This window comes from Mangifera indica, chromosome 18, assembly GCF_011075055.1.
Source record: "Mangifera indica cultivar Alphonso chromosome 18, CATAS_Mindica_2.1, whole genome shotgun sequence".
Lineage (NCBI taxonomy): Eukaryota > Viridiplantae > Streptophyta > Magnoliopsida > Sapindales > Anacardiaceae > Mangifera > Mangifera indica.
The window spans coordinates 9,758,021-9,784,989 of record NC_058154.1 but is presented as its reverse complement, the minus strand read 5'-3'; the positions used below and the strand labels follow the sequence as shown (position 1 = coordinate 9,784,989).

General features: G+C 33.2%; 1 protein-coding gene and 2 pseudogenes across 1 annotated transcript; 2 read left to right on the top strand and 1 right to left on the bottom strand.

Moving 5' to 3' along the window:
* Positions 1-1,101: 1,101 nt before the first annotated feature.
* Positions 1,102-3,006, top strand: LOC123201690 (receptor-like protein EIX1). Its single transcript, XM_044617266.1, has 2 exons — positions 1,102-1,293; positions 2,440-3,006. The coding sequence occupies exons 1-2, from the start codon at positions 1,102-1,104 to the stop codon at positions 3,004-3,006; spliced, it is 759 nt and encodes a 252-aa protein (XP_044473201.1).
* Positions 3,007-8,026: 5,020 nt separating this feature from the next.
* On the bottom strand, positions 8,027-9,383 carry LOC123201689 (annotated as a pseudogene).
* Positions 9,384-21,695: 12,312 nt separating this feature from the next.
* On the top strand, positions 21,696-23,410 carry LOC123201688 (annotated as a pseudogene).
* Positions 23,411-26,969: the final 3,559 nt, after the last annotated feature.

Below are 26,969 nucleotides of genomic sequence, written 5' to 3'. Positions count from 1 at the left end.
TAGACCCGAAGCAAGCCTCTATCCAATCAATAGGCTTGTTTGGGAGCCGACCCATCCGAATGATTGGATGGATTGATGACATCAACATGATGTCAATGTAACATAATTAAAAAATTTTAATGGGTTTTAATCATTTTGATGATAATATGATATCATGATGACATATTATGGACCAGTCTAACTAGACAATTCAACTATTGTCTGGCACAATTTATCTACTTTGGATCAACTAAGTCTTATGACTAAAAAGGATTTTATCCATCACTTTGAACTAGATTTATCACATTTTTCCAGTTGCTCGGCTGGGTTTTAAAAAGACTGGCTTTAATAATGTGATCTAAATTATAATTCAAGTGTCTCTTGGTGACCAACAAGATTTTCAGTCTATATATACCCGAGTGCCAGTCCTAGTTATGTTTCTTCTCCTTAAGGATCCTCTTCAACATGGACAGCGCCTAGTCCTATCTACAGTGCTTAATCTCTCTGATGTTTCCAGCTTTTGTTCGTGGGTTTTTGTTCAACTTGCACTTCTAGCTGTTGGTTTTCGAAAATACAAAGGCTTAGGCCTAGATTGTGAGTTAATGATAGAGCAGGCTCATTAAGATTCCTTCTCTCATTCATAGTCTTTTCCCGAAGAAATTTCCATTTTTATAATTTTCCTCTCCTCTCTGTTGGACTTTTAAAGGATAACCTAAGAATACTTTCTAACCCGTTTGATAAATTAATACCAGAAACCTTCTTGCAAGTTACAAGGAATCAATGCCTTTACATCCCATGTGATTTGTAAGTCAAGCAGGAAACTGTTTTATGAAGACTTTAGACGTATAACAACCTTCTGAAACCGACTAGCATGCCAAGACTAAAATCAGTCATTCGGAACTTACCATTTACGCTGAGAAGATTGGCAACTTGTTACCGCAAATTAAGCCTAAAAATTTGATATCAATTGATAACTTTTGAAATCTTAATGATATCAAGGAAATTTCCAGCGATTTACATGCACAAAAAATGAGGTCATTAAACTTATAAATACCAACCCATTTCATACTGTTCTTTATCTCATCCACATTGTAACTTCTACACAGAATAATGAAATTAACCATGAGTGTTCTCACTGCCCCTTTTTTCCTTGCTATATCAATCATCAATCATGGCTTCTGCAATGGAAGCACTCACATGGATTGCATTGAAAGTGAAAGGCAAGCTCTTTTAAGGTTCAAGCAGGATCTCATTGATTCTTCCAACCGCCAGCCTCTTGGACTGCTGCCGATGGATATTGTTGCACATGGACTGGTGTTATCTGCGACAACCTAAGTAGCACGGAAATGTGAAAACGGTGAAACGCCAAAACAGAAACGCTGAAACGTCTTTATAAAAAAATATAGGAAACGGAAATACGGGAAACATGTAAATATGAAAAATATAAGGATTTTATTATAAATACCAAAATTGTATTAAAAAGTTATAACCTTTAAAAATATATAAATATTTTTATATAATATAAGAATAATTTACCTTTATTATTTTTTTCCTTTTATTTAGTATGCAAACTTTTTATCTTTTAAATTATTTAAAAGTGTGCATAAAGAAATGTTCAATGAAACTAAGCTTTTACTGCTATAAGCCTATAAATATGAACTAGTTGGACCTATATAAACTAAAGTCTCTATGTAAAATATACACTATAGCTTAATGAAATTGTTTCTACCATTGTAAACCTTAGAGCTGGCGAATATAAATTATAACCCATGCCTTTGATCAGAAAAGAAAAAAAATGAAGACTCCCCAAAACCCAACAGTTAACAGCCATGTTATTTACTTCTCTCTTTGTAATTCATTTTTCTTAAAACACAAGTGAATGGATTTAGAGGATGCAGCTTATTAATAGGACACATAATCAGGTACTGTAAAGGTGTTTAATGTTTCCCAAACTTTGGATTCATTTCGGTAGAGAACGAATGAAAAATGAGAAGGAGAGAATCAATAATGAGAAGACTCATGAAACAGATACCAGGAAGGGAACTGATAATTGGAAGGATGAAACAAATAGTTGGAAGGAGGCAACAACTAGTGGGAAGACGGACAAAACAAAGGAGGAGAGATGAGTTTCGCCGGAGAGGAGAGGAGGTTCAGATGTCGGAACATTGAGAAGACAAAACCAGTATGAGAGGTGTGGTTTGAAATGTTTACAAAAGTAGAAATGCAACGGATTTCTACAAAGAAACACGTTTCAGGTACTGAAAATGCATTTTGCATCTTTTTAAAATTTCCAAAACGGCCTCGAAACGTGTTGTACTAGTTTCGGGCGTTTCGGAAATAAAAACGTTTCGGAATCAACGAAACGCACCCCTTGGAGCATGTCCGTGCTTCCTTGGCCACAAATTCACCGGTCATGTAACTGAGCTCCACCTTGGTCATTCTGATTATACTTATGATCAGGGGACAATTGGTGGTAAGATAAATTTGGCTTTACTTGATTTAAAGCGGTTAATTTTCTTGGACTCGAGTGATAATTATTTTGGGGTTCAGATTCCGAATTTTCTTGGTTCAATGAAGAATTTAAGATATCTTGATTTGTCTGGCTCTAAATACGTGGGAATGGTTCCTCCTCAACTTGGAAATCTCTCTAATCTACATCATCTTAATCTTGGTGGCAATCCTTTAATTGCTGAGAATTTGAACTGGGTGTCTAGTCTTTCTTCACTCCAACATCTTGATTTTAGTGCCCTAGATATTCAAAAGCCCTCTGACACCTTTCCCATTATAAATACACTTCCTTCTTTACGAGTGTTAAGATTATCAAGTTGTGGACTCACCCACCTTCCGGATTCGCTACCAAACCTAAATTTTTCATCTCTTGTTAACCTTGATCTTTCTGCAAACTTTTTTAACAACTCTTTGATTCCTGGTTGGATTTTCAGTCTTAATGATTTCGTTGTTTTTAATCTACGTGCAACTAGTTTATCAGGTCCAATTTCAGATGGACTTCAAAATTTGCTTCACTAAGGTATCTTGATTTATCTGAAAACTGTTTCAATGGTTCACTATCCAATAATTGGTTGCACAGATTTAACAGTCTTGAGTACCTTCATCTTAATTTGAATAACTTGCAAGGTGGGATTCCAAATGATCTTGGAAACACGACTTCCATTAAAGTATTTGATCTGTCATACAATGACAAACTTGAAGGGGGAATTACAAGGTCATGTGGAAATCTTTGTAACTTGATTTCACTTTCTTTGACCTTAGTTAAGATGGGCGAAGACATATCTGAAATCTTAGACATATTTTCAGAATGTGTTGAAAATAAATTAGAGATATTAAATTTGAGATCTTGTCAACTTTCAGGTAATTTGACCGATCAGTTGGGCAAATTCATAAAATTGAAGATTCTTCTTCTACAAAATAACTCTATTTCAAGTTTTATACCATGAAAATTAGGAGAACTTTCATCATTGCAACATCTGTATCTTTCCCACAACATGTTGAATGGTCCAATACCAATTTCTCTGGGAAATCTTTCAAATTTGGAACAATTGGATCTCTCTTTCAACAAATTTGGTGGATCTCATTTCCCAATTCATTTTGTAAACCTCACTAGACTAAGTTATTTTGATGCTTCAAGAAACTCAATCAAGTTCAAAGTTAGTTCTAAGTGGGTTCCTCCTTTTCAGCTTGAATCATTATTGTTGGGATCTTGTTATTTAGGACCTCAATTTCCATTGTGACTTCTTTCACAAACAATTTTATTAGTTTTGGATATATCCAACTCAGGAATATCCGATATTATTCCTAATAGATTGTGGAAATTTTCTTCACTTTTTTTTTGTGAATTTCTCTCATGACCAAATCAATGGGGTGATTCCAAACATAATGGAGCCTTCTCAACCTTTTTCATTCAAATTAAGTTGGAATAATTTATCAGGTCCACTATCTTATATACCTATAGGTTTGAACTGTTTGGTTGAACTTGATCTTTCAAACAATGCTTTTATAGGGCCAATGTTCAATTTGTTGTGTTATGAGATAAATGATTCAAAGATATTACGAATTCTTAAACTTGAAAATAATTATCTATCTAGAGAATTACCTGATTGTTGGATGAATATGAAAATTTTGTTTGTTCTAAATCTAAACAACAATAACTTTAATGGGAAACTTCCACACTCCATAGGAACTTTAAGTTCCCTTGAATCATTGCATCTTCACAACAATAGTTTCTCTAGAATAATACCTTTGTCACTTAAAGGTTGTGCCAATCTAATAGCACTAGACCTTGGGGAAAATAAGTTTATTGGAAATGTGCCAACAAGGATTGAAGAAAGCTTTTCGAGATTGAGATTTCTCAATCTCTGTTCAAATAATTTTTCTGGTCTTTTGCCAAAAGAACTTTGTTGTCCAGCTTCTCTACAAATCTTGGATCTTGCAGTTAACTATCTTTTTGGATCCATATCAGGATGTATTAGTAACTTAACTAATATGGTGATGGTAAGTCATTCAACACCTAACAATATAGCATATTTTTATAATTATGCTAGCCTTATTGATGAAGAAGCATTGCTTGTGTTGAAAGGGAGAGCTGTCGAATATAATACAATTCTAAACTTGGTAAGAATTATTAATTTTTCCAAAAATAAGTTCACAAGGGAAATTCCTATGAAGTTGATGAGTTTTAAAGCGTTGCAGTTCTTAAATTTATCTCACAATCTTCTCATTGGTAAAATTTCTGAGAATATTGGTGGTATGAGATCATTGGAGTCTATTGATTTTTCTGAAAATCAGCTCTATGGTAGCATCCCACAAAGAGTGTCAAATTTGACATTTTTGAACTATTTGAACCTATCAAATAATAACTTGATTGGGAAGATTCTTTTGGGCACTTAACTGCAAAGCTTGGATGCATAATGTTTCATTGGAAATGAACTTTACGGATCTCCACTTCCAAAGAATTGTAGTACAATTGTTTGAACACCTGAGTTTGATAATGGAGCAACAACAGATGGTAATGAAGGTAAAGTGGCTTAGTTCTATGTCAACATGACACTTGGATTTATGGTGCACTTACGGAGCATAATAGGTCCTCTTGCGATTAACAAACAATGGAGGTATAAATACTGCCACTTCTTGGATTGGCTCAGTTACAAATTTAGCAGTGTTGTGAGAAAATTTTGGTAAGGCTTTTTTCTTTATTGTGGTTGTAGTTGTTTTCCTATTTCAATCATTCAATGTTGTAATACAACAATAACAAAGGCTTTATATGTGCTTGTTTTTTTAAGAGATACTAAATTATATATACAAACCCCTAGCCAAAATTACATACTTTTGGGGTGAAATGATACTGATACTAACCTTAGGATAACCATAACTCGAAAGATTGGAGAGCTTAAAGTCATATAAATCAAATACCAAAAGTTCATACTTCTTGATAGGGAATCTAAGCCATGTACCTTATAATTGGAATCGTAACAGAAACAAATACCTATCTTTATTAGTGTTAAACTATTAGATTGTCAACTCATCAATCACCTTCCTTTACTTTCAATTGCGAAGTGCAAATCATTCATCTCTTAAAACTTTTTTGAGACTTAATTTGAGAATTCTTCCATTCTAGCTAGGACTCATCAACCACCTTCCTTTACTTCCACTTACAAATTACAAACCATTCGTCTTTTACAAACTTTTCTGAAACAAGAGAACTCTTCCATTTTTGGTCTCACTCATTAATTACTGTTTCTTGATCTACATTGTAGTAAATTTATAAGGTCCATTGAGTTTGAAGGGACAATTTCAAGATCATTGGGAAGTCTTTATAACTTGAATGTCATTTATTTAACAATTGCTAACTTACTAAGTCAATACATATGGAAATATATAAGGTCTTGTCTGTCTTCTTTACAAGTAATGGACCTTGCTAATAACACGTTAGATGGAAGTGTACCTAGATGTATCAATTTATGTTTCTAAACCTAGATTAGACAGTTAAAGGGTTGGTCTGCAAGTTGATTGTCTAACTGATTGTGGATTAGTTATATTAGTATGACACAATTGAAATTTAAAATGAGTATTAGTCATGTTGAATGTTAGCATGATAGTCCAATCTGACTTGTTAGTTAATTTGCAATTCGATACAATTCATTGGATGATCCATTCTACTGACTAGAACAATTTTTTAGTATGACTATAACTAGATTTATGATGGGCTTCTTGAGCATACTAAGCCCTATATTTGTTTGCAAAAGATAAAAGATTAAATAATTATAGTTGGATTTGATTAAGCTGAGCCTAGAGATGGCAACAGGCTAGGCTAACCTTGGCTTAGTCTGTCATGCTGCAAGTTGTGCTGAGCCAAGGCCCATTATAGTGCGTGCCTTACAGGCTAGGCTGACTCGTTAACTTATGGGGCCTGTGACACAACCTATATAGTAGTGGGTCGTATTGTGTCGAGCCCTAACTAGCCCATGGTTTTTATAATTGTTTTTTTAAAAAATAAAATTTTAAACATTACTAATTTATATTTACTTTTAAACTAATACAACGAAAGGCAATATTTAAAAAAATGGTGGGTCGACCTCCAAATTACAATTTTTATTTATTTTCAAATGATAATAAAATCTTTTGTGTATTTTTTTTTACTTATATTTGTATTCTAATTACAAGAAATCATAAAATTTTACTAAAGAAAACCTCACTTCTTGACTTGAAACTTTCTTTAATCTCTCAATCAAATTTTAATTATGTCTAACAACTTAGTTTTCATTTTGTTTTTATAATTTTGTTAATTATTTTTTTCTTTAGAATACTTTAATAATGAATAAACTTAATATATTTCGAATGAAAAATGTGTTCAAATGATTGAGATGAATTCATTATTGTAGACTCAAATGGAAAGGAATGAGTACAGTGTAAATACTATAAAAGAGATATTGTAGAAATAAGTAAGAGTGAAATCATATCTCTCATTATCATGCATCATTACAAAGATGTCCTGGTTTGAAAAATTCAAGTGGAGTAGCAAATAAAGCAAAAGTTGTGTCACTTGAATTTATTTTTAGATATAATCCATCGGTGTGGTTTTCAGGTCCAAGCACGACTTACCCAACCTACGAGCCTAACATGACTTGCTATTTTATGGGTTGTACCACACTCGAGTTGGGCCTTGAGCCGGTTTGCCCCTTACCAAGTCTAATGGTTGCTGATAAGAATTTATATTTACATATAGGGCTAGATTTGAACTGAGATTGTTCGAGCTCGAGCCTGCAACTTTGAGCTCGAATTGCTTGTCAAACTTGCAAGCTAAAAATTTTGATACAAAACGATGTTGTTTTGACCAATATGTATTAAAATGATATTGTTTTAATAACGAGTTAATTAAAGCTTGAACTTATTTGCAACGAGCTCGACGAGCCCAAGCTCGAGCACGAGCCCGATTGCTACAAATCGAGTTGAGCTTGAGCTCAACTCGGCTCGAATTTAGCCCTACCCACATAATTGCTGGTCTCTTTTTATTATAGTTTCTGTGAATTTTGATTACAGAAGAGTCTAGTTTACCTGTTCAACTAATCCGAGTGGGGTTTCCTGGTTAACCAAAAAAAAAAAAATCCAAATACATTGGAAGATTGTCAAAAAGGAAATTAGTTTCTGTGATGGCTTCAACTACCAATTGTTATTGGAATGAAAATGCTGCATTGATGCTCTAATAATATCAGTGGTAAAAGAGTGAAATTTCAAACATGAAGGCAATAATTCAAATATAATAATATTTCAAAATTAAAGTCTTGACTTACGGCCGTTCAATGGACTGGGCAGTTCATCTTTATTTCTTAGGTGTACATGACTTAAATAGCAAGGACAGAACTTAAAAAACAAAAAGAACCAAAAACAAATTAAAAAAAATTTATACAGAAGTCTCATATGATAATTCTTCCAACCATGCTTTTTTATTGATATTAGCATTTTTTCCTTAACATTGAAAGAAAAGCCACATGAAGATATAAGGTAAAATAACATAGCAGTTTCAGCTAAAACTTTCATAAATGGACCCATCATTTTCATTAGCTTTCAACCACAAGCAAGGAGATTTTCCGTGGAGACTTTTGAACCCATTGTGTTCTTATTATAAGAAGTCTCCAATCATTTTCCGCAGGAATGCAACTACATAGTCGACATGAAAGAGGACAATTCAAATGAATGAATCCAGTTTACTTTTGTCGGGAACCTTTGTGAAACCCATCTGTGTAGAGTTGGCGACTTTAGTTAACGTTTTCAAGTCATAAGAAAGCCAACATCTTGATGTTTCCTGGAGGTAAAAATACCCCAAACACTTGCAATCTCTTGAACACTTAACACCACAATCTTCCACCTTGATGGTTCCAACCCAACAGCCCATTTTCTGATGGGCAAGCAACGCATTGATTGTCTTCGCATACCCCAAAATTCCCACACCTCTCCGGCAATTGACACTCGCTTTCCCAAGATGAATCTTTAGAGAAAGTGAAAGTCTCTTCCCATGCGCCCCAAAAAACCCTGTCGTAGTAAGTGAAGATCCTGAGATTTCCATCAATACCCAACAGAAGGAAATATAATGTGCTATTGTATTTTGGTCTAGCCAAGGTGAAAGTGACGCCTCTAGAGACCTCCAGAGTTTGTTCATAAGCATAGTTCTCATCACTCTCCGGGGCTGAGTTGAATTTCATATATTCTAAAGAGCTGTCCTGAATATTAAGCCTTCCGGATGTTGTGTAGTAGGGAACAGGCCGTCTGGATTTGATTTGATAGTACATTTATAATCTTTTAGGCTCCATCACAAAGCTGTAACGACCATCGACGTTTTCTTTAGCGGATGCTCGACTGACGAGCTTGGTAGCATTTCCAGCCCGAAGATATTGACCGACCAAGAGAGTATCAGTTGGGTAGTCAAAACTTTGCCGAACGAAATTGCCCTTTGAATCATGAAGCACCATGTTACCATTTGGCAGTAACTTAAACCCTACAACACCCTTGTTGGCAGTGTTTGTTTACCAAGCAATGGTGCCATCAGCATCCGCCAAGACAAGATTTCCATCGGTTCCGAATGTGAGAGTGGCATTTTCACCAACTGGCTTGCCTGTGTTGGCCTCCCAAACCCAACGGAAGAGTGACTCTGACCGAGCTAAGGCCATGCATAGAGCAAGTGTGTAAACATTTGAGGTAGTGTAATAGAAGCATAGTTGGAAAGGTGCATTGAACACACCTAAAACTCTGTAATTCCCATCATACTAGACAACGTAGTCTCCAAAATCACCTTCGTTAACAAACTGAAATGTATCTGAAGGAGGAACAGAAGCTTTTACACTGGAGAAAATGAGTGATACGAAGAAGAAGAACAATGCAGATGAAGATGACATTGTGCTTAATTGTTCTATTTCTGGTTTGCCTTGTTGAAGCTGAGGATCCAGTCTTTATTTATAATAGCTAAAAAAGAATATACAATTTTAATTGAATATTATAATTGTTCTTGTAAATAAGGCACATCATAAATTTGACAGCCATGTTTTGGATTTTGTGTTGTAATTGTTTTGCAAGTATTCATGTGGAAGAAGGCCTCTTGAAATTAATCACATGGTATGCTTTTTGTTTCAGGCTCATAAATGTTTTTAGCTTTATTAACATAAAGATAAGCTTAAATAATGTGTTTATTATCTTTGTTCTATCGCAGAGTTTTCTATTTGATGGCCATGAATAATTAATTCAATTGATTTAACTGTCTAAAGGTGGGATATATATTAGGAATTTCTAAAGCTTGGATTTGAGTCTAATCAGCTCAAACTCACTAAAGGGTTCAGCTTGAATAAGCCCAACCATTACATATTTTTGTCGAATTCAAACCCAAACTTTGAAAAGACAAACAATCTATTTGCCACCATTTCGTTTCTGCATTAATGGTTCTTCTTTTAATAAATAAAAAGTGTCTTTTTACTTATTTCTAAGATCAATTAATGTGAGCATTTCCTCACATTAATTATGATGAAAGAGTTTCCAACACTTTTTACTCATTTCCAAGATTAAGTATTTTCTTATATTAATTATGATGGAGTAAATATCAACTCCGATAAATGTTTCGAGTTTTGGGGACTAAGCGCAATTGACTTCGACCACCTCTTCTGATTCTCCAAACAAAAGATATGAACAATAACAAATCTTAATGAGTTGAGGTTGTGCTTGAACGCAAATTTTTTATATTCCTCCATTTATTAATTGAATTGAATTTGAATTCATCTTAGTTTAATCTGAATCCAACCTAAAAAATTTTAATGATGCCAATAGTTTTCTAGATCACAGTGAATTGAAATGAAGGGGCTGTCTGTTAGCTATGAGATTTTAAAAGAAGGCCAAAAGACTAATTCTCTTCCAAGTTTAAGTGTAACCCTAAACTTAAACTCACTAATTTTTTAAAATCTAAAATCTCTCAATCTGTTAAATTTTTTTTATTATTATCAGAGATAATATAATTATTTAACTAAATTTTATCATATTTTTTTAATTTAAAAATCTAATAATTTTATGTACTCAAAATTTAAAAAGTGATTGTTTTTCTCTTAAATTTTTTTTCTAATTCTCTCTAGCAACCATCTGTCATTTCAGTCATTAACTCTCCTTTTCTTATCCAATCATTTTTGGCCTTTTTATCTTAAATAAAAATAACTAGAGAGATAAAAGAGAAAGAAAGCAGAAGGAAGAGAGTGGATAGCTAGAGACGGTGAATAGTCACCATATGAATAAAAATGATTCATACAGATGAATACAGTATAAAGAAGTACAATATATGAATAAAAATTTAAAATACAGATGAATTTAAAAACGAAACCTGAATGATGAGAAGAGTTGGCAGTTTGCCCTACACATTAGTATTAGATAAGCCAGGTTGTTAAAGATGAATGCCAGAATATTTTCCATTTAAAGAGATATTAATTATTTACTTGTGCATGGAAATTCTTGCCTTTATCTCTTATTTTGATGTGAGGTCAAGCAACAGCTGGCTTTATATATTGATGAAATCAAACAATTTTTTAATGGTCATTATTACAAACTTCATAGCTCTTTTTATAATTCTAAACAACATTAACAAGTTGATGTTGACATCATTTTTGGAAGGAGACAATTTTCTTGAATTTAAACCATCAACAAGAATTACCCCATTTATACATATGCCAATTCCTTATATGGAAAAATTGAACAAAATATTTTTTACACATTTAACTGTTTTGAATAATACGTGAAGTTATACATGTACTAAATTTTATGTAAGAAAAAAAATCAAGCTATTCAGTACATAATAGTATATAATAGAGAACCATATATTCAAAATATATTATAACATAGGGAATCACATATTTAGAATAGATTCTGACATTTTGTCTCAAACTCAAATGAGCAAAAATTTCACTAACTTGAATTTGCGATACAAGTCATAAAAGCGTCTTGGAAAATAGGTTTTAGTGAAGATGTCAACTATCTAATCAATAGCAAGTATGAAAACAAGATAAATGGCCCATTAATAAGATGATGATGAACAAAATGACAATCAATCTTAATTTGTTTCGTTTACTCATAAAAAATATCCTTGTGAGAAATCTGAATGACATTATAATTCACAGTAGATGTTTCTAATGACAATCTTAGCCAGAGATATTTAGAAGTAGTCTCTACAAGGGCTCTATACTTTACTTCTATACTTAAATGAGAAATAACTGTTTGCTTCACATTATGCCAGAGAATCTTCTAGAAAGTAATAATAACTGGTGGTGAAATGTCCATTTGTGAGATCATCCACCTAGTTAGCATCAGAATACGCATATAATATAAGTGAAGACTAAGCCAAAAAAAAAATGAAGGCCTTGGAACAATGTACTTTTGATATATTAAAGTATATGAAACACTATTGTAGAGTAAATAATACGGGGAGCAGTCATGAACTGGCTAAAATATAACAACATATGTTATGTATGGTCGAGTGATAGATAGGTAAAGACGTATTTGGAGTGACAGATAAGATAAGGAAAGGGGTGGTACCTGTGATAGTGGAGTTAAGACTTGTTTTAAAGTATTGAGGTCAACTAGAATAAGAAGCTCATCTAAGGTAAAAAGGTGACTTGAAAACAAACCCTTAATAGTATTAGTAATTTTGTTGGAAGTAGAAGCCTTACCAGACTTAGACCTAATTTGATTGTATCATCCAATGCCTTGCTTAGATTACAACTTGAAACATTTAGAGATAATATACAATACTTACAAGTTACTTTATGTTGAGATGATGAAGAAGCAAGAGTAGCCTAATAAAGTGTTAACGGATAGAATAGATTAACAAGACTTTAAAGTAGTAAGTTGAGTCTCTTCAATATATAACTATGTAACTACTATGTCAAGATTGAGAAAGGTACCCCTATGCAACAGAGAATATCAAATTGATTCAAACTCATCATTTAATTCTATAGTAAATTGATAAACTCAAAGTTCATCTCGTTCTTTTGCATAAAGTGCAATATTGTGAGGATTATGTCATTTTGGTTCAAACAATGACAATTGATCCCATAAAGCAGTTATAGTTGAGAAAATTCATAAATGGATTGACCTGGTTTTTTCCACATTCTACCAAGATTATCATAAAGCTAAAACTTATGAATGATATTAGCAATATAGTAGCATTTAACAAACAAATCTAAGACTTGTTTTGCGGTCTTAAGATGCTCAAAACTAAGTTTGATTGATGAAACACAAGTATTACAAACCAAGTAATAATTTTATTGATTTTTATCCTATGCTTCAAGCATCATAATGTAAATGTATGTATCTATATCTTGTCTTTTGATTGGTTGGGGTATATACTAGTAACATAACACCATAGGTTTAAACCAATAAGAAAGTCGAACATCTCTTGAGCCCAAATAACATAGTTAGTACTATTAAGGATGAAACTCATAAGGTGTGAGATATCTATCTTTTCCATGGAGCAAATAAGTCCAAATACTATTACCAATAAAGTGGCCCAACAAGATGAAATAATATACAAGATCCAAGTTGAATACAAATATTTATCCAATATTTATCACAAATAACTAATAAATGGTCCAACACAAATATTTATTCAAGCCTAATCCGATATCTACCAAATATTAAAGCCAAGATCCGATATCCAATATTCAACCCAAATCTAATATCCAATGCAAGATTCAATCCAAGAAATTCATGCACAATAAAAGGTAAAAAAATCAACTCACAAATGGAAAAAACAACACTCCACAAATTGCCAATGCCAGTCATTTTAGATTAGATACAAGAGATCATTGGAGCTTTTTGAGTGTCCTATGGTAGCTGAAAAGTGCTTCTTTGAAAGAAATAAGATAAAACTCAACTATCACATAAAAAGAGTCATCAGTTATAGTGATGGAAAAAAGAAATCGGAATGTAGCTGCCAAAGAAGAAATCCATTTATTACAATACCGAAAAGAGAGTCATGACTTGCCTATTGTATGAAAAGAGTAATAGCCCACTAAGACACCTATCTATGAATGAAAATGTAAGAGAACAATAAAAAACATGAAAAGGATAATTGGAAAAGAGGATTTAATAGACAAAACCCACAGAGACACACTTTGATAGGTTAAAAAAAGAGAGAGAGAAAGAGAGAGAGAGAGAGAATAATGCTAAAAAGATATTGATGGGTCAAAAATAAGATCCTCCTTTGTGTGAGGTGAGATTGAGAGTTTTTAAAAGTACGAGGTAGCATCATAATTAGGAAAAATATTGAAATCCTACTTTCAAAGGTGAAAAAGGTGATTTTCAAACTAATAGAGTCCAGAAGGAAATATTACACTTTGATATCATGTGAAGAATTGAACAAAATAAGTTTTGTATTTTTAAATATCTAAATAATAAATGAATTATACATATCCTAAATCTTATCTAAGAAAACAAAAATCAAGCTAATCAATAAACAATAATGTATAATAGGAAACCACATATCCAGAACATATTCTCACATAGGAAACCACGTATTTGCAATATATTATAACACATTTTGTTAAAACTCAATGATTTATTTGTGTGTGAAGTCAAGAAATGGCTTTGGAAAGTTTGAAATCATATTATTTATACATAATTATTTGTCACTAAACTTGTTTAAAAAGGAAGATTTGTAATAAACAAATGACAATGAAAAAGCATGACAACTAAGACTTTCTACACATAGTTTTAATAGGTACTTATAATAAATAACAAAATACCCTAAAATAAAATACATAAAAATACCATTTTCTCTTTTGTAGTTGTTTGAACTTGTCGATGCATAAATACACACCAATGGGAAGTACACTAAATCATGGACATTTAGATGTAAAAATATAAAATGAGTAATGTATATAGGATAGACAAAGAATTTTTATGTGGTTCAACCAAAGGGCTTAAGGGCCTACATCTATGGTGTTGCTATTGAGTTGATTGAAAAGTATTACAAGATAACAAGCTATTAGAATGATTATAGTTAATTAATTTTTTTTCTCTTCTATCTTTTTTTCCTTTGATCTTTTATTGTTTGTATTAATAGTGAAGGGGTTAGATTTTTGTTAATGTAGTAACTGAGAGCTATAATGTCATAATGACTTTCGAAATGCTAGGTAGTATAATTGCAGTCTAACTGTTGTTGTTGATTTTAGGAGGTTGATTCCTTAATAATAAGAAATATTTTATCAATGTTGAGTTATTATTGAAGTTGTGGTGTATGCGACCCTAGTATCTTGCTTTAAGGTTTGTAAAAGGTAGCTCATTCTTCTCAAGTCTTGATCCTTTGACTTGTGAGTAGAAGTGCTGCTTAGTTGCTTTTTGCTAGTTGCTATATATAGTCATTTTCAAGAGTTAACTTTAAGGATAACTTTGACCTAATAACAATTGCCCTCTAATTTCAAGATTGTAAATTGCACTGTGGAAACTCTTTCTTTTCTGCATAGACAAATATCATGTAAACGGTCAAGATTTTGAAACTTGCTAGATTGTAGTAGGTAATGATCATTTAATGTGCCACATGTGTGAGCTATGTACTAGTTAGGTCATTTCAAAAGTAATGATGTCTTTTGGGTGTGGCTTAGAATGGTTCAAATGTTCTCCTGCTTTTTCCTTAAGTATATATAAAAGAGTTAGTAGGTCTTTACATAAGTCACAAAGTTTTCCTCAAACGTCCTTGAAGAAACCATAATCCTTTCATTTCAAAATTCTTCAAAATTCATTCCTACTTTGTTTGTTTTCTTATTAAACAGAAGAAGAAAAATAGTTTACAACTTAGCATCAATTCATTATGTCATAACTTGAGTTAAATTATACATGTTTGTGGTTGACGTCATCAAAATATAAGGTATTTTTGTCATTGGTCGATGTCATTTGAACATGAGTTATGTTTCTTAAGTTGTTCATTGGCACTTCCTTAATGTGAGTTATAATTTAAAAGTCATACATTGACATTAACATGTGTAAAAACAAGTCCATAGTTTAAGTTATGTGAGTTCCGTTCATTAATGATGCATTGACATGAGTCATGATTTGCATATTGCATGTTGGCATTGTCATGGGTATAAACAGGTCTATAGTGTAAGTGATTATTTGTACATTAGGGAAAATTCTAGATCTTTTATCTAGAGACACCCTATTATTGTCTATGCTAATGGAGATAAAAGGTAGTTGTGTGAGCCTTGTAACAACTAACAATTGAGAGAGGCCCCTAATGGTGTTATCAAGGCAACATTGCCCATACATTGGATCAAGGAGATCAATGATGACATTGGTTAGACCACCAATGGTATCATTCAGTTGTGCCTCCATGTTAAGTGCTAACAATTGTCCTCAAACTATTGAGATAATTTAGTTTCAAAGACAAGATCAATTTATCCTATAAGAGAAACACTCTGACCATCTTTAGTTGCTTGACCACTTAAGACCTTCTTTGACCTTCTTCCACATGAAGTCATTGCAAAAAAGATGTATTATTAGTAATTATATGAAAGAAATGTGTTCTTTCTAAAAACTTATTAATACAAAAAATCACACCAATAGAAAGTATACCAAATCGTAAAGTGCAATTTAGTGCAAGAAACAATGAAAATGGTAATTATCAGGATAATTTTAAGGTGATCCAACTTACTATTAAAAAACTTATATCCATTGTTATGTTATTGAGTTTTTTAGTATAAATTTGATAGAGTAATAGAGTAACAAGACAAAATAATATCCAAAATCCAAGTTTAACATAAATAATTATCCAATACTTATAATAAATAATTAACAAATGGTCCAATACAAATATTTATCTAAGCCCAATGCAATACACACCAAATACTCAACCTAAATCTATTATCTAATGTAAATATTCAATCCAAGATCCAAATCCAATATTCAACCCAAATCTAATATCCAATGCAAGATTTAAGCTAAGAAATTCATGCACAATAAAGGGTGAAAACAATAACTGACATATGTAAAAAACAACACTCCACAAATTGCCAATAATAGTCAAGAAATATCCTAAGAAGACGTATTTCGTAATGTTTTTGAAATCGGATCAATAGTCAAATAGGTTACCTCACTGATTCATGTGACCGACTAATTTTAATCTAACATGAAGGGTTGAATTAAAATTTTGTAATAATTTATAATTTCAATCAATTAATATGAGTCACTATAAAACATTACAAATTTATCACTATAAATGACTAGTACAACTTTAAATATATTTATTTATACTGATAATACAATGCACAACATTAGAGAACAAATAATTCACATAAACTGCATTTGATTCATCATGAGTTCTTGAATCCAAATTTTAATAGCACAAACTCTTTTGCATTTGGAGACAAGTATGTACAAAAATTCTTTTAAATTGAAGTTTCTTCGACCAGTATTTTAATTGATCAACAATTACATGAAAATCGGACCAGATTACAAATTGGCTTATAGTTGAATCGGTCATGTAATACCCATAGGTAAGCCCAAAGGTATTTTAGTCTTTTTTTTTTTGCTTTAAATTTTGTAATTTATGTTTTTGAAGTGATACATTCCTATGTATAGAGGTATACACGACCATGTATCGTCAACAGAAATTTAGAATTTTGGGAAAGGATTGTGATCATAGCAAAATTGATAGTTGTCTTAGTTGTGCAACTTAAGACACGCTTGTGTATAGTCAATACATGCATATATATCGCACCCAAAAAAACAAAAGAAAAAAGCGACTAAACCTAATTTCTCTCATAATTCTCCCATAACCGCACAAATTAAAGAGAGAGCAGTGAGAAGAGAGCTTCCTAGATGTTAAAGGAATCGCCACCTATTACCAAAAGCGCGGTTGTTGCATGAAGAAGTTGCTTATTGTCGAAAACCAAGTAAGTGGGACAACATATAGAATGATTTTATGTTTCCCTATCAGCCTAATGATTAGTAACGAATATAAGATTGTTATAGAATTTTATGATGCCTATATATGTACACAAAAAAAAAAAAAAAAGATATATGTATATTTATAGGTGTAATGGTCGATTGATTGGGTGTATGTTCAAAGCATGATAAAAGATTGAATAAGTTTAGTTATCTATGAGTTATTGTTTATTTTGATGCATTTATTAGTTGTGACTTAGCTTGATTGATGATTTTGGATAAAGTGTGAGGTGTTTTGAGGCTATATGACATGATCTAGAGTGCTAAAGACATGTTGTAGTGTGTGAATGCCTTGAAATTCTAGTTTGATATGCATAAAAACCCTGTGATGCGATTTTTAGATCATGATACATAACCATGTATGGTGTCATACATGCCCATGTGTCTTTTAAGAAAATAAGGAATCTTCATGCTTCCTGTACTTGTTCTGAGGGGAGACATACATGGTCATGTAGAATAGGACACACTCATCGTATGACTTTCCAAAAGTGGATAACGTATATTAGAAGACACGTGACCTTATGCACATGGTGCGTCATACATGAGAGTGTGGCAAGAGCAACTCCCATTGTGCACCTGCTTTATACATGACTGTGTGCTGAGTATCACACGCCTATGTATATTTGCTAAGAGGCACATGGGCGTGGGTTGGTAAGCACACAATCGTATATCCTTAAGAAAAGATAAAAGAAAATTTTATCCTTAGGTGAAGGGGAGAACTAAGAAGGAAGATTGCAAAAGCACAATAGACTAAGTAAGTTAAGAAAGGTATCGAATATGTGCCCGACTAAGTGGTTGATGACATAAAAACTTGGATTAAGTTGAATCCAGATCGAAAGTTAGAAAATTTAAAGATAGTGGTACACATCTAGATAATCACTAACTATGTGTGTAAGTGGCATTCACCATAAAAGCATTAGGGCCAGATACCCATAAGATGCATCATGCACTCAACAAAAAGGCGTGTAGCCACTTAGTTCAGCTTAGGTGGTCATGGTAAAGTTATAGTTTTTAGTTATTCCTCACATGATCAACGAAATGCACTACATATGTACCTGAGTTAGAGGCCATTTTATATGGTTAGACAACAGTTTCAACCAACTTAGGTGGTAAAGGAATGAGTTGCTTATAGAGGTTTTCTTGTGTGATCAATGTGTCCTAGTTAACTAACCCGATAGACTATATGGCATATGCGCAAGGCACAACAGTTAGTGACACGCAAGGTGTCTTAAACTTTCACTAGGGTATTAGATATGTCAATTCTAGCTTGGGTCCTAACAACCTTTGTCAATGATCTACGTCAGTGCACCAAGGTGTTAAATTACGACCACTTCTAGCCTTACAAATGGAATGTCATATGTAACAAATTTATTTATTTATATTATTTTGGGTGTCGAGAGGTCACCACTTACTGAATATTTACTCATGTGTTCCCTTTGCATGTCTTGCAAGTAAAGGCGAGTAACAGGGCATGTGGGGATCTAATTGTTTAGTGAGCAACTACATGAGGGCGAGTGAAATAGTAGTCATTTCCAATTTTCTTTCATGTTTTATGTATTTCAGATATCCAGTTCAATCTCATTGTTAGTCTTGCATATTGATTCCTTTTATTAATTTCAGACTGTTATGTTTTTTAAAAGATTAGTTAATGAAGTATTTCATGTTTATTTTATCACCTTTTTGCATGCTTTATGACTGATCATGCATTAATTATGAAATTATGAATTAAATGCTCTAGTTGTACACGTCTCTTCGAGTCATATTCCCATCAAGGACATATATTTGGAGATCGGTGTTACAAGTTGAACCAGTCAGTTTTGTTCGGTTTTCAAAACACTAGTATTTTGGGTAACTTTAATTCATCTAAACTTGTAAAGGGTGGCTTAAACGACTATTAGAGAGCAGTTTGGTCATTATTACAATCTTGTATGGGTTGTAATGTCTTTTATTGTCTAAGGGTAGTATAGTCTTTTAGCTGGGTATATAATGTTATGTTATTGGAAGAGTTAGGGTTACTATGTATTTTGCCTCTTCTTTTCGTTTCTCTGTATAAAGGTGTTGTGCTTTGTAGATTTAGTCATGCTAGAGAGAAATCCTCTCGTTTTCTCTAGTCGAGTGAGCGTCTTTGAGTTTGAATTTATGGCTTGTGTAAAAGCTTGGTTTCACGGTAAACTATCACCGTGTGTTATTAGTCGAAGGGTTTGTAAATTGTATTTTCATATGCTTAATAGTAGATTTGATTGGAGTCTCGTCTCAATCTTGGATGTAGGGTTTCAAATTGAAACCCAAACCAAATATTTTTTTGTGTTCTTTTTGTCTTGATTATCTGTTTATATTCTTGCATGTGTTCTTGCTAATCTAGTTTACTAATTCATTTAATCTTGGTTTAAAGTATTCTTAATAACTGTAATCTGGAATTAACAAAACTAATAAAAGTATGTCCTACATTGAGATTGTAATTGAGTTGAAAAGATTGGTTGAAAGCTAACTAAGACATGTAAAACAGGGAACCTGAAGAGAAGACAAAATTGTAGGTTGTCAATCAATTACTAATTTTTAATCCATTAACGTTAACTTATAATTGATTGATTAACTTCTAACCATTATCAACATTAATATGGATCAAGTGAACAGCATTAATTCCCACAAAAGTCCAAGGCGGCTGCATCAGTGTATCTTTCTCTTCGATAGTCCATATCCACTTGAATCACATCTTTCAAAGCAAAGGCATTGCTCTACCTCATTAATTGCATTATGATGTTTCATCGGTTTTGTCAGACCTAAAGTGTATATGGCGCTGAACATCTTAATAGCCTTTAAAAGCCCGCGGAAAATTCATTACCATTGAATGTGACGCTAGCTACCGATAGAGATGGAAATTACATTTTTTAAAGGCCAAATGACTATTTCCCACCTAAGGTTTGATGTTTTCTCAAGTTTTCACCCTTTAACTATAGAAATATCAAACACCCACCTATAACCGATTAGATTTAACAAAACCTTAACGGTGGTAAGGGTAAAATCGTTATTTTCTCTATAATATTAAAAATAAACTAAAATAGAATCTATTTTGCCCCCATAAACTTTAAAAACTAAAATTTTCTCCCAGCCTAAGTTTTAAAAAATCGCAGTTTCACCTTAGGGTTTCTTTTTGAAATCTCCGGCCATATCTCCAGCTCCATTGCTGACGGTCTCTCCCTCCCGAAGCATCCTCTCCTTCCGGCGATCTTTTTCCTCCCATTTGGACGCCCCATCGGAGTCAGAGAAGCTGTGGAAGACGAAGAACTTCGTTGGGGAAGACGAAGTTCTTCGTCTTCCCAGCCGTCGTCGTCTTCATCTTCCAACTGCGATCGGGCTTAGTCTTCGTCTTCATCTTCCAACTACGATGAAGACAACTACGATCGTCGTCGTCTTCATCTTCATCTGGGAAGACGATCGTCTTCCCAAACGACGAAGACGAGATCGATCGATCTCGTCTTTGTCGTCTGGGAAGACGATTTCTCTTCCCAGACGACTTCTCTCTGCGTCGGATGAGTAGTGCAAGAGTTTAGAGCGATCGTCGGTGGAAGAGAAACCGTCGGGAGGGGAAGACGGCCGATGATGGCACCGGAGAAAGTGAAAGGATTTGGAAATAAACCCTAGGAGGGGAGGAATGCGATATTTTCAAACTTAGCTTAGGGAAAAAATGTTAGTTTTTAAACTTTTAGGGTGGAAAATGAGATTAAATTTACCACCGTTAGAGTTTTGTTAAATCTAACCGGTCACGGGTGGGTGTTTGGTGTTTCCATAGTTAAAGAGTGAAAACTTGAGAAATCATCAAACCTTGGATGGGAAATAATCATTTAGCCTTTTTAAAATCAAATATTTGATTCATATCTTTTTAAGTGGTGAAAAAATTTTCCGATGAAAATAAAAATAGAAATAAAGACAATTAAAATTTTTATAATTGAGGATTAAAATAAATATATTTTTGATTTATTTTTTTTAATTTATTAAATTCTTATATATTAAATTATTTTAAAAAATTTTAAATTATTATAAATATATCGTAACATATAATAAATGTTTTTTTTTTTCAATGCTAAAAGGAAAAGTTTGATGAAATTTCCCGGTGGGGACAAAAGGAAAATGGGTGAAATTTTCTAGCGGAAATAGGAGGTAAAAAGGAGATAAATTTTTCCAATAAAGAGGAGTCAGGAGTTTCCCCTCATCCCCAAATTGGGGACAAAGCCAGGACAAGAATGGTTTCCTCCATAGATGAAAATGGATATCCCATCTCTAGCTACAACGTCTGTCAAAGGGCTGGCCTTCCCGTCACAATGATTGCAGAGATTTGTCAGAAAACAGAGTGTATATGGTCCCAAATGCTTAATTGCGTGCCGCAGATCCGCCTACTCCCAACAAACCCACCACATGTTATACCACAAATGGCTTCTTACTATGCATTAATTTCACTCCAGTTCTTCTCACCCACTCTCCCTTGCCTTGCCTTAACCGCTCAATCCCGAGTCCCTAAAAACCAGACCTTCAAATTCATTAACAATGGCGAATTCGGTGACCGAATAATCGAATACGACGCCAGCTACCGTGTAATCCGAAATGATGTTCACACCTTTTACACCTTTCCATTTCGCCTGTGCTTCTAGAACACCACTCCCGATGCATACATTTTCGCCATCAGGGCCAGCGTCCCAAATGGCGAAAGTCTTATGCGTTGGGTTTGGGATGCCAACCGCAATGACCCAGTGCACGAAAATGCCACCCTGACTTTCGGCCAGGACGGCAACTTTGTGCTGGTGGACGCCGATGGTCGCCTCGTCTGGCAAACAAAAACAGCCAATAAAGGTGTCACTGGCATTAAGTTGCTGCCAAACGGTAACTTTGTGTTGCATGACAAGAACGGGAAGTTCAGTTGGCAAAGTTTTAATCATCCCACTGATACTTTATTGGCAGGGCAGTCGGTTAAAATCAACGGTATGGTTAAATAAAATATATATATTCCGCTTTGATATAATTATGATCGAATCTGATTGTGATTTGTTGAATAATATTTTTTTATTTTAGACTATATTGTAGTACTTTTTATTATACAACATTTCTACAATAATATTCCTTCAATTTACAACACGTTTCATAATTCTTCAGATATCAACAAGCTAGTTAGCCGAACTTTTGACATGATGAGCTCCGATGGACCGTACAGTTTAGTACTAGATCATAAAGGGTTCACCATGTTTGTAAATCATTCTGGTGAGCAACTTATCTATGGAGGCTGGCTGGAAAGAGACTATGGAAGCATAATTACATTCGATATTGTGCCTGCAAATGATGAAGCAACCGCATATGAGCTAGTTCTGACTGTAACCAGGACCGGGCGCCGGCTGCACCAGCATCCGGAAAAGGGCCCCGTCTCCTTCAGGTTCGCCCTATCGGTAATGGGGCGCAAGTTAACCTCAATAAACTCAATAACAATGCAACATATTCGTTCCTGAGGCTTGGATCAGATGGAAATCTGAAGGCCTCCACTTACTATGACAAAGTGAGTTATTTAAAATGGGAAGAGAGTTTTGCATTTTTTTCAAGTTACTTCGTGAGGGAATGTGCATTGCCATCAAAATGCGGCAAATATGGCTTATGTGACAAGAGGATGTGCGTGGCCTGCCCAAGCCCCAAAGGGCTGCTGGGGTGGAGCGAAAGCTGCGCACCGCCAAAGCTGCCGCCGTGCAGGAAAAGGGCTAAGGTTGGGTATTGTGGGGGTGGAGCACTTTCTGAATCCGTATTTGGATGATGGTAAGGGGCCCGTGAAGGTAGCTGAATGTAGAGAAAAATGTAACAAGGACCGCAAGTGTTTGGGATTTTTCTACAAGGAAGTTCAAACTGCTTGCTTGCACCAATGCTTGGGACTCTTATCAAAGATAAGAACACTTCAGTGGGATATATCAAGTATGGACAGTGAAATTGTTGAAGAGAATCAAGCTAATCAAATAAAGAAGGATGTAATCCTTTGTATTAGTATTATGTACTTCTTAATTTAGAAAAGTTTGCCAAAGTACGGCAAATTGACCCTCTCATAAGTTTCATGGCCCAGCTAGAGGTGTCAAAATAATAAAAAATAATTATATTAAAAATATTAAAAAATTATAATTTAATAAAGCAATCCACGAATACGTGCGACCTGACAAACTAAAGGCTCCTGCACCTTGGGCTCCGGACTTTGAATTTTTGTTAGGTCTACTCGACACAAAATCCCAAGCGTCAGCTCGACTTGCTACATGGGACACAGACTTTGCCTATAAGTTAATTCCGCAGCTTAATAATAATGAGATTATTCAACAATTAGGAAATAACTTGGTTTCCTGTTAGATGTTTAATTATGCATACTAATCTGGAAAGAGCTAATTAATGGGTGTGTAAAATGAGCTTCAAAGGTTGTGAGTTGATTTCTTTTTCCTAAATCATACGGAACCAACCTCCACATGTTCATGTTTTTGAATATAAGATATATGTTTACCGTAATATTTCAAATTTTAGATTTCCTACTATTGTTCTTGTGGTTCAATTTGATATTTAATTTGCTTTATTATTTGGTTATTTGTTGAATTTGTTATGGTGCATTTGTGTTGCTTGTATTCTTCTATGTAGATTTGTGTTTTTTGTTTAAAACTTATGGTTTCATCTAAAAAATGTAGGTTTTAGAGATAATTTCCACAGTTTCATTTTTTAAATTTGTATTATGTAAAATTTTGTTTGAAACTAATATTAATTGACGTTTTGTACAATTTTTACATTAATTTTTCTGCAATATTAAATTTTTCTTAAATATTTTGTTATTTGTTAAATTTGTGTTAGTGTTATTTGCGTTTAGGGTATTACTTCGTTGGCTTATTTCTCTCTCATCTTGTGCTGTATAGGGAATGCTAGTATGAAAGGTAATATTTAGTATCACTTAGTTATATATTGGTCTAGCTAGCAAAGAGGTGGTTGCATACAATGTTACGGTGAACTCTCATGCAAGTGTCATTGGATTCTAAACATTAACAAAGACCACTCATAAAGGGAAAGTTACTATATATGAAGGCAAATATCCTTTGGATATAATGACAACTCAAGTTGGAACTTCACATGTCCAATCTAATATAAACTTATGTTATCATCAAGAGACAATATAAAAAGCTCCAAATCATAGCGAAAGCTTATATTAGTTAATATGCATAATTAGAAGGCTTGTGCATGTGAAGCTACAACTTGAGCTACCCCATATATCCAAAGCGCATTTGTCCGTACGTTATCTCCTTCGCTTGCACTAGACTTTACCATATTGTATGTAACCTTTTCTCCTCACTTGTTAGACTAATATAACTAATTTATATTAAATTCTTTTATCATTTTATCACATTATTCAGAAGAGGGACAGTAAAGGTTGCTGCCACTTTGTGTTGTCCCCTAATTTACACTATTAGATTCTTTATATTCTTGTTCTTTAATCTTAAGTGGTAACTATTTTTGTCTCGTAATTTCAAAGTGATTTATTAAACCGAATTTTTTTTTTTACAAATTGATTATCGAACTGTAAAAAGTGTTTTACAAAAAAATGTTCAAAACATTTACATCAAAACAAAATTTTGCTAATTACAAAAAAAAAAACAAATTTTTACTAGATGGCAAGCATTTTGTGTATTTTTTATTTTTAAATTTACACATCAAATGAGAAGCCAGTACCCTTATCTAATTTTCTCACTAAGAATTTCTTCAGGGAAGGTAATCATAATGCCACCCAAAATCACAATTCAAAAATAATAAAAAACATCTTATAGACTCGTTTCTGATTGTCTCTAAAGAGGAGGAAGAACAAAAGAAAGACTAAAATCCATAAGGCAAAGTCTTAACAAGCTCAAAAGAAAGACTAAAAGCAAAAAGGCTAACAAGCTCATTCTCAAGCTCAAAAGAACAAAGAATTTAATCCTACATTAAATCATCCCAACAAACTCTAGAAGTGGTCATAGCCATTGTTGGAACAGAAAATGAAGGTAAAAAAGAAAAAAATAGAAAACATGCTGTAAATAGTTTCTCCAAATACTCTTTCAAAAATGAGAAAATCCAATTTAAAGATTTGAAAAAGTCAACAAAAATTAATCTTTCAAGAAATAAAAAAATTAAAGTTGCTGCAATTCCTTTAAAAACTTAAAGGCTAGGATAAAAATATTTTTTTCTAAAGAAGTATTAGTCAATGACTTTGTAATAGAAGATGAATTTGAAAATGAAGATCATAAAGTTTTAGTAAAACAATGTTTTTCCAAAAGAATTTCATTTTGTTCCAATTGATTTAAGAAAAACCTAAAAGTTGTATGAGTTAACGTGGTGGATTTAGATGCTTGTAAATTCAAACATTATCCAAGCAATGACAATTTTGAATTCATTACTTATTCTTGCTTGCACATAAAAAATGTCCTCTATCTCTTTGATTGGGGCAATGATCTATTAAAACCCACAAGATTCTCTCAAATATTTGATCATCCTAGCTATACATATTAAGATTATCAAAATTTTTGGTTTCATGTCTTGTTATTTCAAAACTATCCATTCAAGCACTCTCAAATGATCTACTCAAAAAGAAACACTTTGTTCAAATTCCCTTACAGGTTCATTCAATAGTAGAGACTATTTATGCTTATCGAGACATTATATGAGTGCTTTGATAACATTGTCCAAACTTGTTATTTGTGCCACTACTTCTAAACATTTAAGGTATTGACCCCTAATCAGAATGATGGGTTAATCCTTTAAGAGTGGAGGAAGCAGTGAGATGTGGCTATGACCTTTGTCTTCAACACAATTGATAGCTAGATTGGGTAATTTTTATTTTTGGTGATGTTACTAAGGATTAAGATGAGTGGCAAATGAAATTGAATATATTGGAAAACAAGAGAGCTTATGTTAGAGGCCTTGTGTAAAATTGCACCAACAAGAAGTCCATCAAATCAATGAGATTTAGGAGCAAGAATATGAAAAGTTAATTACTCAGGTGATTTTAACATGGCTTGGCTATAAAATGTTATGAGGCCTACGTCTATGGTGTTACTATTTAGATTAGTGAAATGTATCACTAGATGATAACAAGAGTTAACTTGTCTTTTGATTATTTTGTCTTAGCCTATCTTATTTTTTAATTCCCTTCAAATTGCTTATATTTATGGTAAAGAAATTACATTTGATTAAATGCAGTAATTATAAGAAATAATATAGTAGTGGACTCCAAAACATTAGGAAGAGTTAATGCACTTCATCTATTGTCATTGAAACTTAAAATGTCGATTGCATAATAATAGGAAACTTATCCTTATTGTTGAGTTATTATTCAGGTTGTAACATAAGTGATCTCAATTATCTCATTGTGAGGATTCTAGAAGATGAATAGTTTTTGTCGAGTTTTGATCCTTGTATAAATTGCTTGGAATCTCTTAAATTGTTGTTATCTGCTAATTGTTGTATGTTAGAGTGGTCTTCTAGAGCTAGGG

Excerpts from the sequence above, each read along its gene's own strand:
- LOC123201690 (XM_044617266.1), top strand. The coding sequence starts at position 1,102 with ATGAGTGTTCTCACTGCCCCTTTTTTCCTTGCTATATCAATCATCAAT. Across the intron at positions 1,294-2,439 it reads ATATTGTTGCACATGGACTG|GGGACAATTGGTGGTAAGAT; the intron begins GTGTTATCTGCG and ends ACTTATGATCAG.